Below are 14943 nucleotides of genomic sequence, written 5' to 3'. Positions count from 1 at the left end.
AACAACCAGCGATGTTATACATCTAAAAGCTTCTTGGGTGAATCTGAAATTCTGTAAAGGAGTAAGAGTTTGATCCCCCACGTATCCTCACATATTTAGATGACTGTGGTTTGTGTCCTACTCAAGAAAATATAGAGGGCTGCCAACTTATGTTATAACTGTTTTGTATCTTTATTGTAACTTTGATTTGGAAGGTGTACATGAATTCATCCAAATTTTATTTGCTGTTAATAAATGAGGAAGAGAAGATATATAAAGATGAATAACCAGTATTTGCATTCAACTGGAGACAACATTTAAAATAGAGCACTCAAATTCTCTTTACTTCTTCACTTCTTTATGACTGTAAGATCTCCAGAATAAAATAAAGGAATGTTTCCTAAATTTCATACAATGTATTTTTAATCCGTACTTATAATCAATTTGAGTTTCACAAAAGCAATACAGAAAGTTCTAGGGCATATAAGTGGCAGTTTTTCTTTGTTTGGAAGTAGGCAGTAATAAAGCTGTTCCTTGGATGCTCTTAACTCTTTAAATAGTCACTTCTAATTCCAGCAATTGCTTTGTCAAGTTACTCTAAAGCCAACCATATCCCAAGTACTTTTCATCTTAATCTACTAATCTTTGCTGTATCTTTCTTGCAATCAACACAAGTTCATTAACAGTTAATGCTTCTTCATCTTCCACATAGCAAATAACAGAGTTGCCAACACTTAAATTTAAACCTTATGTTGTTACACTATAATTTGTGGTCAATTCTATGTATCTACGTATTTTTTTAACTGCAGCTTGTTCTCACAGATAGCTTTTGATTCAAGAAGTCCTAGTTGTTTGGGGTGGGGTTCCCCCCCCACCTTGGTTATTTTAAATGTATGGAAAGTTTATTTATAGAATGAAGTTCTTTGAAAAGTCCAAGTTGAATTAGAAATCACTGGAATAGTTCCAAAAGCATATCACAATAGGTTTAACTTGATTTAAAAAGTCTTTACCGGTTCACTTTTGTAACTAGTACAGTATGAGTAGTACAGTGTACTACATTCCTGGCTATACTGACCCGAGGTACTGAACAGTAGGATGATAAAAGGTAGCTGTAAGACTGACATTGTTCCATTCATTGCTAATATTTCTTCTTCTTCCTCAAATGTCAATTGCTTCCCCAGCCACTTGGCCAGTGTAATTCAATTTTATATTACTGATTTCATGACAGAAGGCCTGGTTCTCAGTGTAGGCTGGCTATACACAGACATCGCTACTTACGCTGCAGTCTGTTCACACTACATGCCTGAGATAATCATCAAGCTCAAAATCTTACAGCAGGGATGATTACAGTTCACATAAAAATGCTTTTTATTAATGTGTTTATATGGCATAATTCTAAGCTCTCCCTCAGTGGAGCAGTTACTTGAAAACTGCTATGAACAATAATCACATTTCTTACAAATTTTTTGTGTCAATATAACTAAAACCAGTATTGCTAACAAGGAAACCACAAACTCAAAGCATTAAAGATTATTATTTTGATTAGTTCACTAATGTTAAAAAACCCAATGCTATCACTCATAACATTTACATTAAAAAACTGACATTTATATGGTAATTACCAGATGTAAGAATTAGATTAGGAATCATTATACATGGCATTATGAAAACCCTGTGATGCAACCTTTCTACTATTAATAGCTTAAATGCAAATTAGTGTTTTATTAATTACTATGATTTATGGCAGTTTCCAGACAGAAAAATGAAAGCTGAAGAAGATTCACTTGGGCATTCTGATTTTCTTACATATATTATTAATAGAAATGCATACACAGCAAGAGGCTTTCCTACCAGAAGTTCTACAGAAGAGTTGTATTTGTGTGCAGTTTCCTTTTTCATGAGATCAGAGCTATGCTAAAGATAAGTTTGCCTTCGCACAGAGGGTCATAAACCATCTTAATTCCATAAAAGAAGACTCGAGAGGTATTTAATTATTGTTTTGGCATCTGAACATTGATAATTTCAACTGCAGATCCCCATCTCCCTAGCTACTTGTATTTTGCAAATGAAAATAGAGTCCATGGCAAATGAAGAGGGAGGAAACTCTTCTGATGCCCACTAGATGGCATACGCTTGTTAATTATACATACTGAATTTTAAGATTTTAACGCATGAGATTTTGATCATTATATAAATACCATTTTAAGTATACTCTGATCAAATTTATTAATTATTTTACCCGATCAATGTAGTATGATTTTAGTGTCAAATATGCTTATCACTCTTACTCACTCCTACTTCTGAATGGGGAACATTTTACTCCCTTAAGCCAGCTGACTACGAGCAACTCCCACTGTTCTGGCAAAACAGATGATATCGCTTTGTGAATAAGAAATGTGAAATAGTTTAGTATATGTCTTTATGCACAGACACATATAGTACAGTGGTATACTACATGTTGTTAATTACACAGTAATTAACAAATACTATACCTCCGTACAGAACTTAATTTTTAATACTCAAAATAAAAAGTAATTTCTAAACAAAGCCTTTTGCACTGTTATACTATTTAAGCACGATATGCTGTTTTCTTGGATGTATTTTACTGCGAAATCAGCACTCTGGTTTCAGTTGGTCTGAAGTTCCTGCAACATCTCCACCTTCTAGTGCTCCATTTGCCCAACCATCTTCCGGTTCCGAGCTTTTAGTATTGACTCGAATTGGAGAGGATTACGTGGTGGATCTAAAGATTCTAATCCTCTTGATTAATCCCGTTAGAATATCACATGATGGGAGTTTCTACATGTAAATAGGATTATTTTCCTAGACAGGAAATTTATATACATAAAAGCATTAAAATGCCAATAGTGAGGTTTCAAAGTCAACCTTTGAAAGTTAGAATATTTCAGAGTTATATAATATATATGAATATATGAGTTCTATTTCAGAGTAACATTTCAGAGTTCACTGGGATAAACAGATCTTAAATGTGGTTCCACTACATTCGTGTAATGTGGTACAATATATGATTATGTATTTGACTGTCCGGTTCTCACAGGAACCATGTCTCAATTAGGTTACAGAGTGGACTTGCTGGAGAGGTGAATCAGGATTATGCAAAACATAAAGCTACTTTCTGTCTCAGTTGTTACAGAATTTGTGTTAAAATGCCGAAAGTGTTCTTTCAAAGGCAAATCAGCTAAATGCTGCAGGTCTTCCTGCTTATGCAAAAGAGTTCTCACATGCTAAGTCACAGCAAACAGACTTAATAATTGGTTACTACATGAACATTCCTTAGTATCTTTTTGCCTGATTCTCTGATAATTTACTGACATGGTGAGGACTTACAGCTGCAATAATGTATTGTACTGGTATATATTTACAAACTCTGAAGAAAACAGCTCATCATCGTTATGAAATGGAAATCGCGATTCTGTGGAAACTTTTGATTTAAATGTTTTGCAGTTCTGTTTCTGGGCTGCAAAACGTGACAATAAATCTATCTTCATCTCCCAGAAGTGTCACAAAGATTATGATTAGAGAAGCACGTAGACACACTAGCATTAAGAACTACAGAAAACTCTCCAGGGAAGTAATTCTAGATGTACAGAAGAATATGAATAATGCAGAAGAACGATACCTATATTTTTACCTTTGGCTTGTTTGGGAGGGCCCAAAACTGGATGCAGTGATCTAGATGTGGTGTAATGAGTACCAAGTAAAAGGGAATAATCTCTTCCCTCATGTGTTGGCTGCCCTCCAGCTACCACAGTCCAGGAAGCTGTCTGCCTTCTTTCCTGCAGGGCCCTGCGGGTGGCTCATGTCTGCTTTGCTGTCTACCAAGACTGTCAAGTCCATTTCAGAAGAAGTAATAAAAAGTACCAGAACTGTAGCAATTTTGAAGATATAACTTTACATTTACCTATACTATGTCAATTAAATTTTATATGGAATTCTGACTGTACAGTTCCAATATGAAGTGGCAACAGAACAGCATATGGTCTCATAAATTTAAGACCTAAATTTGCATTAATTATGCAATTAATTATGCAATGAAAATTTTCACTAGCTGGAGATTTTTTGAAAGTTCAGGCAAAGCACTAGTTAAGTCATTAATTATATACCTAGTTCCATTAATCTTTAGCCTTGTGGATCAGTTTCATCATGGGGCATTATAATTATATTTGAAAATAATATGTCATTCATGTCATGCCACATCACACAAAAACTTAAATAACTAAGATTTCTAGTACAGTATGATCATTTTTGATCATGAAGATGCAAGTGTTGCCTAAAAGCAACAGAAAGTTTTTCACTGTCAATGCAAGAAACCCCCTATCACAGGGACAAGGTCATTCTACATCCAAATATAGCCCGGAGAGCTAAACCAGTCTGAGATAATGCCATGATTCGTATAATAATCAGGATACCTTCATTAAATGCATTAGTGAGGCAAATCATCAAACCATACAGAATAATGCATTCAATTAATATACATTTTGTGAAAGCTTTCTTAAGGCTATTTCATTCAGTGTATACTATGGGCATCAGTCATTCTATGAAACAGTATTCTCCTTCTGACAGAAGAGTGGAAAAGACAAATCTATTCATTATTCCAGTAAGACTTCAAATTCTTTTGTTCATTAAGGTTTGAGCATTTCACGTTGATGGCTCTGAAAATAACAGAAATTTGAGGAGAAATCCAAGTTGAGTACCAAAATGTTCTTAGTATTCTTTTAAGAGAGCTAAAAGAAAACTAACACTGTGATTTTAGCTAGACTTCTTTAGGCACTAAAATACTAAGCATAGTTTTCAGGCCATCTTAATTTAATAGCAAATTAACCTACCAAAAAATAAAAAAGGAAAGAACTAGGTTTCATTCTCCTGTCCTTATTTAACTGTCAAGGTAACTGCTTTTCTAGCTTTTGCATTAATGCTGAAATGGACTCAATCATATAGAAGCGAGTAAGAACACAACCAGATTTATATTTTCAGGTTTAAAGCTTGCAATGAATTTTAGGTTACATTCCAGCACCAACTAAAACCCACTATTCAATGAAAAAGATAGCCAAAAGTGGAAAGAAGCAAGAATAGATCCTGCAAAATCTGTCTTTCCATAACTCTCTGAAAAGGCAAGAAAAACCTCACTGAAATGTTGCCCTCTAGTCCAGCAGAGAGAATAATGAAGTGTGATATAGAACTTTTCCAGAATATGCTGGGTCAAAATGGGTCACCATCACCTTCCTTTTATTTGTAAAAGAAATGCAGAAGAATCAAACCCCAGGAAGTTCTCCCTGGGCTCACCAGAACCATTAGCTTTTCTGCGGCATTTTTTTCTGTTGCCCTCTAGTCCAGCAGAGAGAATAATGAAGTGTGATATAGAACTTTTCCAGAATATGCTGGGTCAAAATGGGTCACCATCACCTTCCTTTTATTTGTAAAAGAAATGCAGAAGAATCAAACCCCAGGAAGTTCTCCCTGGGCTCACCAGAACCATTAGCTTTTTTTCTGCGGTGATGGCAATCGTGCTCAGTCCTGTCCTTGGTGAGACAAGACAGAAGAGGACAGGGAGGTGTTCAGAGTGTGCTTACAGAGGCTGTGGAGTAGCGCTGGCTGCAGCACAAGCAGGAGCCTCCACTCACAAAGGCTGGATACACTGAAATGTTAGTGAGCCTAACACGGCATTTACTGCCTCTGCAGTGCTCAGAGGGGCAGGTAAAACAGTGGTAAATGTAAGGTGTAGTTTTTATGATATGGGAAATATATAAATGATAGTGCACGAAGGAAGAAATCGACAGGAAATTCAGCTGGGAACAAAGGGAATACTGTTAACATCTTTATTATTCTTTTACCCTTGGATCTACCTCTTTTTGAAAGGATTCAAAGCCTGAAGGTACTCAGTTTTCAGTAGTGTGCAAAGTTTTAGTTAATCAGACTTTTTCCTGTGCATATACCCTACAGAAATTGTTCTCTAAGAAATGTTCTGAGTAAAAGTGTTCTAATGCTTAGAGCAAAGCTCTGGAAGCTATTTCTGGCTGTGCACAATGACCTTCTCTTTGATCTTGGTTAATTCACTGAAATTTGTTAAGTGTTTTATATTCTAACAAAAGGGTATTATTTTTGCTGTATTTTTGTTCAATATCATTACTAATATCTACTCATTCCTCAGAGGAACTTATCGTGCTCAGTTCATGTTTAATTTCTATAGCGATACCCTCAGCTGAAATAGAAGTATAAATCCACCCTCTTCTAGTCCTCAGACAGACAGCAATAATACCTCCCGACAAGAACAAGGAATTGAAGAGGTTTGTTTTTCTGCTGAGTAGTCTCTATATAATTCATATCAGTATTCTTATTGTATACCTGATCATAGTTGTAGGACTTACACTCCCCAGACCAAAACTGCATTGTCATCAGAAAAGCACGACAAAAATTCCGGATGCTTAGTTATAACTTGGGAAGCTTTAGTAAAAGAGTATGTAGCTCCTCATGGCAGCAAGTTTTAAAAATCCAGATGCAGCGTATGAAAGAGACACGCAAATAACTCGGGAGATACTGGCAAAGTGCTAGTCTCAAAGCATTAGAACTGTTCTGCTGAACCTGCTGTTTGACAGCTCTGCATTCCAGTCCCAACACCGCTTGCAAACAATTTCCAGTGAGTGTCTGTTATTGAATATGCCTTAAGGGTGGCAAAGCTTAGCATATGCTTTTTACTGGGACCATAATGCAGTAGAAGCAATATGCACATAAGTAATAACGAAATGTTAATTTTGCATATGGAACCTAAATATTTTAGCAGTTGAGAATAACACAATATTGGGTAAGTAAGCCTCCTCCATAAAGGAGAAAATGGAGATTACATTCACCATCCCTTGCTATGATATTTTTAATGGTATTTCCTATGGTAATTGTTTTTTGCACACTTGATATTTATCAAGATAACTATACTGAAGCCAAGAAAGTTTCATCTCTTGGCTAACATATTCATTATTTCTTGCTTTGCTTATTTAACTGAAATGGTAACTAGGCCATCTGGAAAGAGTTATGGAATTTACATTGTTGTACCTTTTATAACAAAGAGAAACACTAAAGTTTAAGTGGATCTATTATGTCTTATTTATAGATTTCAAGGTTTTTTGTGTAGCTTCCTTCTCTGGGCTTTGCAAATTTCCAGTACTATATACAGAATACCTCCAAGAGCGATCCCTTAATTTATAAACGTAATTGACATATTACTTACTGTTTTCTTCTGCATTCAATTGCTCTGTCTATTCTGAACTCAGGTAAACTAATGAATCCTTCTGCTTTTTCATCCTATCAAAAGAAAAGAGAAAGTGATGGTGAGGAAGAAAATAAGAGAGAAGTGAGCAGTAGCCATTTGGGTCTTACACTAAGAACAACCACCCCATCAGTGGAAATACTGAATATAATTTCCGCGTAATGTTTTGACTTTAAAAATGTATTTTTGCTTCATACTACAATATTAGTAACTTTTATGAAGTAACTAAACTGACAGTTTCTTGAAGGAGCTGCAGTTACCCTAATTCCCCTTTGCTGAAGATTACAGAAAACATTTCAGCCCCAAATACAGCACTGAAAATAGCATTCAGGATGTCAACAACTACAAAGAAGAATTCGCAGTTTCTTCATCATTTTGTCTACATTTTAAAACTGTTTGTGGATGCCTCCTTTTAAAGTCACCATTGTGCAGACCATCTGCCCTGCTAATAATAATTGAGGAGGTTCCTACAGTGAGCTCACCAGTGATTAAATGGAAAAGTAATAACCAGACAGTATCTCTTGTCACTTTCTGCTTCTTTTGAAATAATTTACCAGGAAAAGCAAGGAGACATACTAACACCAGCCAGGTTTTTGAAAAATACTAGGAAGTGTAGTATGAATTATGGTCTGACTGTAAACAACAGACTGAAAATCAGTGGGACACATAATGACTACCCCCTTGCATGTAACAATGTCAAACAAACAAAACATACAACACAACCTGAAGGTCTTCATCATCCACAGCCTGAAACACTTCTGTTTTGGGCTGACAAGAAAATACTAAAACTGAAGATAATTATGCCAGTAAAATTGTCCTTTTGAAGAAAGTAGAAATTCTACTAAATTATCAGTGATCAAAGCAGGCGGTACGCAGACAGTTTACATCAGGCACTGAGGCTCAATGCACACAAATGGAACAATTTTTGGCTTCTCCCATCCATTCGATTTTCCTACATATATGCAGATTGCACAAGCGTAGGCCCAGTGCTTCTCAATAACATTTCGCCAAGAACAGCATTTTACACACCAGAAACTGCAAACTCCAGACTAATTCAGCAAAAAGCAAGAGGAACATCTATATAAGAATAACGTTCAGATAAAGAGATCTACAAATTCAGATTTTTCACATTTGCTTCACATAATGCCTAACTAACATGAACGGTTACACTGTGTACATCTCCCCACGCAACTGAAACTAAGGAGAGCTGCATGTGAACACAATGTTAATCCAAATAAATAGTACCTGTGGAAAATTATTAACTACTGATGTATTAACTTCTTTAAGAGTGCCACAAGCATCTGCTATTTTATTAGGCTCGGACATGGACTTCGGAGACTATAAAAAATAATTTCAATAGAAGTATTTCCAGCTAGAGTGACCCAGATCTGACAAAGTGGCAGTTCACTAACAGATCCTACCATGTAGTAAAATAGACTTTATTCAAAAGAATTATAACATTTAAGGCTAAATTTTGGCTGTCTCCAAACATAGAGTATACTTACATTCTGGTTTGTGTACCAGTACAAGGAGGAATCCTTCAGAATAAACCAGTACTTTTTCCATTTCTGTGTGAAATAACCTTTGGCATCCTTTTTCTTCCACAGCCAGCCTTCACAGTCTCCGTGCCCCAAGTCTTTGCAGGAAATCCGTCTTCTGCTCCCACTCGTTAGAGAGCTCCCTGAGCAAGTGACAATAGTCTGAGACATCTCACTGAATGAAAGAGTGAAAGAACTGTTCTTCTCAACACAAACACACTCATTTTTAATGATGATTCAAATCAAAATCCTTCAAGCCAAATCCTCTCCAGTTTCAGGGAGAGGAGATTGAATGAACATTTCCAAATTCCACAATGCTCTGCAATTTTGCCTTCAGCATGAATACAAAATAAAAAGGGCCTGTTTTATGTAATGGATTATTTAATCTCTAGAGGGTTCATTCCTCTTAGAGCTGCATTTTTATCTGATTAAGATGGACATCATCCTACCAAAGTAAAACTGTATTCATTTAGCCCTCAATTTGAAACTCAGAGCATGATACAATCTGTCTACAGATGTAAACATCACTACTTCCGTACATCTTCCGTTACTACTTTTAGCAATAGAAGGCCTTTCAAATTCTGGGCATTTTTAACTCAATTTTTATAGTCAATATTTATAGTCAATAAAAAAGAAAGATCATCCACTTCCATAAAAATGCACATGCTTACATTTCTTCTGTCCTGAATTTAGCTGACAACAGTATTTTAACTTTACTGCATCCTGTTTTAAGGCACAGCACCAGGAAAAGGTGGGGTTTGTGTCATTGTTACTCCAATACATCCTAATTGAAAGACTTAAAATTTTAGTGTGCCTTGTAAATATCAATAAGAACAGGGTTTTTTTCTTAATTATGGTGTAATTTTTCCTGAAAAAGACTCTGTACAAAATTTCCCTAAAATATTCAATATTTTTCTGTGAAAAATCAAGTTTATGTTGCTACAAGAATTATATTTGTCCTACAGCTGTGAAACAGTAAAGAAATTTAGATAACATCAAATGACCATCCTTTTTCTGCAACATTCCGCAAACACGTTCTTAATGTTTTGCTCTTTTTAGAATAATATGCTATGCCGTGTCCTCGTCAGGCTTAGAAGGAATTAAAATTGTATAGTATAATAAAAGGAAAATTTTCAAAGAAAGGAGACTAAACCAGCAAATAATATAAAAAGAGCAGAGCTCACTGGCCACATACTTTCATATGACTTTATTATGCTGTAAATATTTTTCATATGTTCATTCATTTCACACTCTCAAATAGGTCATGAATAGATTAAAAAAAAGAGCAGAAGGAAATGGCAAAATATACAGATACTCCCTTTCTTCTGCTTAAGTCAGAGGAGATTGCACCACTGAGTCTAGCAATACTGTACCTTACAACACAATTACTTGGTATTTTACTTTGGTGTTTACTATCAAATTTAGAAATATTTGAATTAAGCTGAACTTTGACATTTGATCCAGATCACTTATTATTAGAGAAAAAGTCTCATTTTCTACTTTCAAAATGTTAACTCAAATAAGTTACCTTTTGACCATTTTCTGCTTTTTACCCTGAGGGAAGCGTAGTGAAATGACTGTAAGGAAAAAAAAAATTTATGAAAAACCAATGCAGTTATAGTAGTAACATGAAGCAGCAGGCATTCACTGCCATCTCCAAGGTTGTCTTATGGTTAGTTATCATAGAATCAATTATCATAGGATCTCCTTTTTGTTATTTTTCTCTTACAAATATCATAAATAAAACAACACAGTGCTAAACCTGCAAGTTAAAATCCCTTTTTTTTCAGTTATTAAATACAATTGCAATCAAATCATTAAGGATTCTTTGCATGAATTGTTGTGCAGTACTTTGAAAACTAAGGATGTAAATTCCTATGAATGATCTAATAAAATGAATACTACTTTGCTGTAGGTATACATGAGATAGTTACATTCAAAAAGAAACATCCACCACAAACATTATATAGTTTATGTGTAAAGTCATGCGTTCAATGACACAATGAAGTCACATTTTTTAATTGTTTCCAACAATAGGAAACAATAAAGTTTGTTGGGTTTGTAGGTCGACGGAATAACTGAGGACAAAAAAAGAAATTTCTTTATTTTCTGGCTGCATTATAAAATCGTTACAGATTCTTAAGAAAAACCTAAAAGCATCTCATTATCTAATCCTTTTAATTCAAGGGTTACTACTCAAAAGATGCTGAGGATTTAACTCAAACATGTAAATGCAAAGGGAAAGGTTACAGGTCAACACGATGAAGTCTCTGTCTGATTGGTAATATTACCAATAAAAACCAGTGTGATAAACCAGCAGATCCAGGCAAAGAGTAGAATAGAAAGGGCCAATCTTTTAAATTTTCTTGACTTTTCCGTTGTGACAGATAAAACTCAGCTCAGTAGAGGGCCTAGAAGAAGGGTGCCTCAGTCACTGACAGGGATGCTGCCTTAACTAGTGGTATGACTACAGCTACCTTCTCCTGGAGATGATCTGACTGCTCACCCTGCCTTAGCTGGCTCCTCCCCACGCACTCAAAAAGCAGACACTTGCTACAAAAGTCCTTATTAATTATTGTGGTGCAACATATTAAATAAGCGCTTAAATTTCAAAATATAAAAATTTTTAAAAACTGAGGATGATAATCAAAATTTTAAAAAATTAGTTAATATTTAGAATAACAAGGATTACAGCTTAAGCACTACAGAAAAGCAACAGCTGAAAAAAGGAGTCCAACTATTGGAGCTGCAAAATTTTCTTAAAAATAAAAGTGAGGAAGAGGGAGTTGTTTTACACATGCAAAGACCTATTTGTAACCCTTCTGCAAATTAGCCAGTTTACAGCGTTGAATAGCGTGGATATTTTCTAGTGACTTGCACAAATCAGCAATTCTTGACTCCTGAGAGAGCTGCCTCGGAGAAAACCAGCTTTGTGTCTTCTGTTAATCTCCGACTGTTCTCCCAGTCAGTCACAGTATATGAATGATTCACAAAAATACTGTAATTCTGACAGGTGACAAGCTCTGTAAGTGTTTATCCACTGTATCACCGTAAGACACTAGAGATTCTCCATTTACTTGATAGCTGCAAATTTATCTCTTTGTTTTGAGTGCTAGAGAAGACAAAGATTAATGCTCGCTCCTGTGCTACAGGAATTGTAGTAGGAAAGAGACAGAAAATGAAAAAAATAAAGGCAGTCTATGAGAAAGTATTAAAGATGCACAGCAAAACTTTTTTTTTTTTTATTTGATGTATTGTTAGCCACAGTACTGGTCAGTCATATTGTGCCAACTGGAATTCTGTGGTGACCGTGACTGAAACAATCTGTTCTATGCTCCTCTTTCTGTATAAAAATGCATTAGGACAGAACAGGATCCCAAGAAAGAGATCACCACATTTTTCCACAATTGAGGCTATAAAATTTTGCAATGAATAAATCCCTATAATTAAATTACAGTTTTCATATGTGATTAAATTCTATAAAAATGCAAAAAATGGAGGATATAGGCATTAGGATAGTCACTGGAAACTGGTATGCATCATTCAACAGAAGAGTTCTAAAAATAATGAAAATACAAGCACAACAAATCAAGGAGAGCTAAAAATATTAGCTCTTTTAAAAACAGAAGTCAATTAGTCTTACCATGTTGTGTTTATGCGCACATACAGTGTATTCAAAGCAAGAAAACTAGAGAAAGTGAAAGGTTTGCAATACCTTGGGAATCAGTACTTAATTAGCACTGCTAACTTACAAAATTCAAGCTTCGTATTCTGAGAGATAAAGGAACCGCTGTATAATTAACTTTGTGGCAAACACTGTAAGAAAAAAGTCAGAACTTGCAACTTCAAAATGACAGAGTTGCTACAGGAAACAGAGGGTGGGAGAACATACTGTGGTTGCCAGCGTTCAAGTTCTCATCTCAAAACCACAGTGCGCAGTAGAATGTTAACCAAAACGCAGACCTTCCCACCCCAGCCCGACAAGAAGCACACCATGGAAAAAAAAAAGCAATCAAGTTGAATCTGTGCTATATGAAGCTAAATTAATGAGACCTCAACATAGCCACAGTGTAGTAGCAGGAGTGCTGTCACAGAATCACCAAATGAAAACTTAGGCTGTGTTTAAAAAATGCCCTGGAGACTGGAGATTCAGTCACCTGTCAGGATGAAGGGAACCAACCCCATTAATGCAAAACTGGTTGAATTTATCCTATTTTGAGCCTTAGGAGTTTTTAAGGAAAACCATTAACAAGTTCCAAACCCAGCCATCAGTGCGTTCACTAGCAACAGACACAAATCATAGGGACATAGTGCTGATTTCCTCACATTATATGTATTAGATGATTTGCAGTCCCAGGATCCCTGGGAACAGCCACAGGTCCAAGTGTTTTCCAGTGGAGGCAGCAGGCAAGGTAGGGATCGGCAGATAGAGGCAACGTATCAGCAAACACAACTGCAGCTTTTTGCAAACTGCAGAAAATCTAGTCATCTATCTTCCACTGCTGTCACTGGCTGTTAGCCTCACTTTGTAAATATTTGGGAGGCAGAATGACATCTGGTAACTTTCAATTAGCACCTACTTCATGAACAAAGTGCTAAGTCAGAATGAAGAAAAGGCATTCTATAAAAATGAAGCTATATATGAAAGATTTGTTAAAATACTAAAAAATAATGCCTGGATATTTTCCATTGAAGACCTTCAAAACTGGTACCATATTATATTATTTAAAAATCCTTATCCTGTATCTCCCCATCATAGTATTTACACTACTTAAATATTTTAAGATATTTTAAAATAATTGTCTCTTCTTCCAGGGCAACCTTCCCTCCAGAGTTCCCTTCCAATCTAGACATTTTCTATGATTCTTTCCCAAACCACTACATACCTCAGAACCCATACTAAGGTTCCTACTAAACTTAACTAAAATTACTGCATAGGCACTGACCTGCTGTGGCTGCAATAGCTACTTTTCTGAATATGGAAATTATTCCTAGCTTTTTATTTTAGGATGCTTCATAATACAGATGAATTTCAAGGTTTCTTAAGTATCTTTTAAAAATACACAATAAATTGAACTGTTGAGGATTTTTTGGGGTTTTTATAGTATATTTATAAATCCTTACCTTCCTCATGGATGTGCTTCCTTGACGGTCAATGGCAGAACTAGCATATCTAGGACAGAGAGGAAGAAAGATGTCAAGTCACTACCGAAAAAAGAATCATAATCTGCATAAACAGTGCATATATACATACACTCTATGCATTTCCAAATGTATACTTACAGATGTAATCATCTTTCAAAGCACTTTGAAAACTTAACCATTGTTTTCAACAATCAGCGCTAACGTTATTAAGAAACCCATATCTTGCAGAGTTGGTTCTTTTGGATGTCATTACAGAATCAAATCAAGGACAATCCAATTGTTTAGTATGTGTCTTCCTTGAACTTTTTTGCTATCTTAAATTAGCAATATGTAAGCACGTGTGTAAACACCCAGACATTAATACATGTGTAACTATCAGGTGAAATTTGACATGACTGTCAGATATGTTTGCCAGGTACAGAGAAAGTCCAGTATCTTCTTTTGTTCTGTTCTTTCCCCACCACCTCCTCTTTCAAATTCTGAAAGCACTTAAAAACAGGAAATTCATAAAGACCACAGCCATTCAGTGGCCAATGAGAAAATTTAGATCATCAGAAAAACAGTAACACTTTTGCAGTACTGATATCCAAACAGAATCCTCTTGGCTGGCAAACAAGGAATGTGACAGCTACACTTGCTAGTGGAAGAAAGTGTGGTAACTATTTTCTGTGGGCCCAGAAAAATTCCTGATGTAAAGAGTAGAAACTCTTAGCAACAAAATGCAGTCCTGAGTAACATGCTCTGACAAGCTCTAGGCAATCCTGCTTCAGCAGGGAAGTTGGACTAGATGATCTCTATGGTCCCTTCCAACTCTAAAATTCAGTGAAATTCAGTGAAAATGAACACCCATTAAACTTTCCCAAACTAACTTCACTGAGGGCTCCAACTGCTGCTACAGTTTAGTCATTAGGCTTTCTAACATCAATATCTCTGGATTAAGGAAACTGTTGTAGTGCTCCGTTTGCAGAAAGGCTACTGCAGAGCACACTTTGCAGTTCTAAA

The 14943-nt window shown here is 35.7% G+C and overlaps 1 protein-coding gene across 1 annotated transcript in view; it reads right to left on the bottom strand.

Annotated features, from left to right (window-relative positions):
* LOC106895737 (connector enhancer of kinase suppressor of ras 2-like) overlaps positions 1 to 14943 on the bottom strand; it is a 218568-nt gene that overhangs the window by 21864 nt on the left and 181761 nt on the right. The window contains exons 15-18 of the mRNA XM_014955349.1: positions 13921 to 13969; positions 10325 to 10373; positions 8764 to 8939; positions 7220 to 7293 (exon numbers count right to left, since the gene is read on the bottom strand). Of these exons, the coding sequence (XP_014810835.1) occupies positions 7220 to 7293; positions 8764 to 8939; positions 10325 to 10373; positions 13921 to 13969 (348 nt within the window). The remainder of the gene's footprint in view (positions 1 to 7219; positions 7294 to 8763; positions 8940 to 10324; positions 10374 to 13920; positions 13970 to 14943) is intronic.

Source organism: Calidris pugnax, unplaced genomic scaffold, assembly GCF_001431845.1.
Source record: "Calidris pugnax isolate Ruff unplaced genomic scaffold, ASM143184v1 scaffold38, whole genome shotgun sequence".
Lineage (NCBI taxonomy): Eukaryota > Metazoa > Chordata > Aves > Charadriiformes > Scolopacidae > Calidris > Calidris pugnax.
Note: the sequence above shows the minus strand (reverse complement) of the source record. Positions and strands in the feature narration are given on the sequence as shown.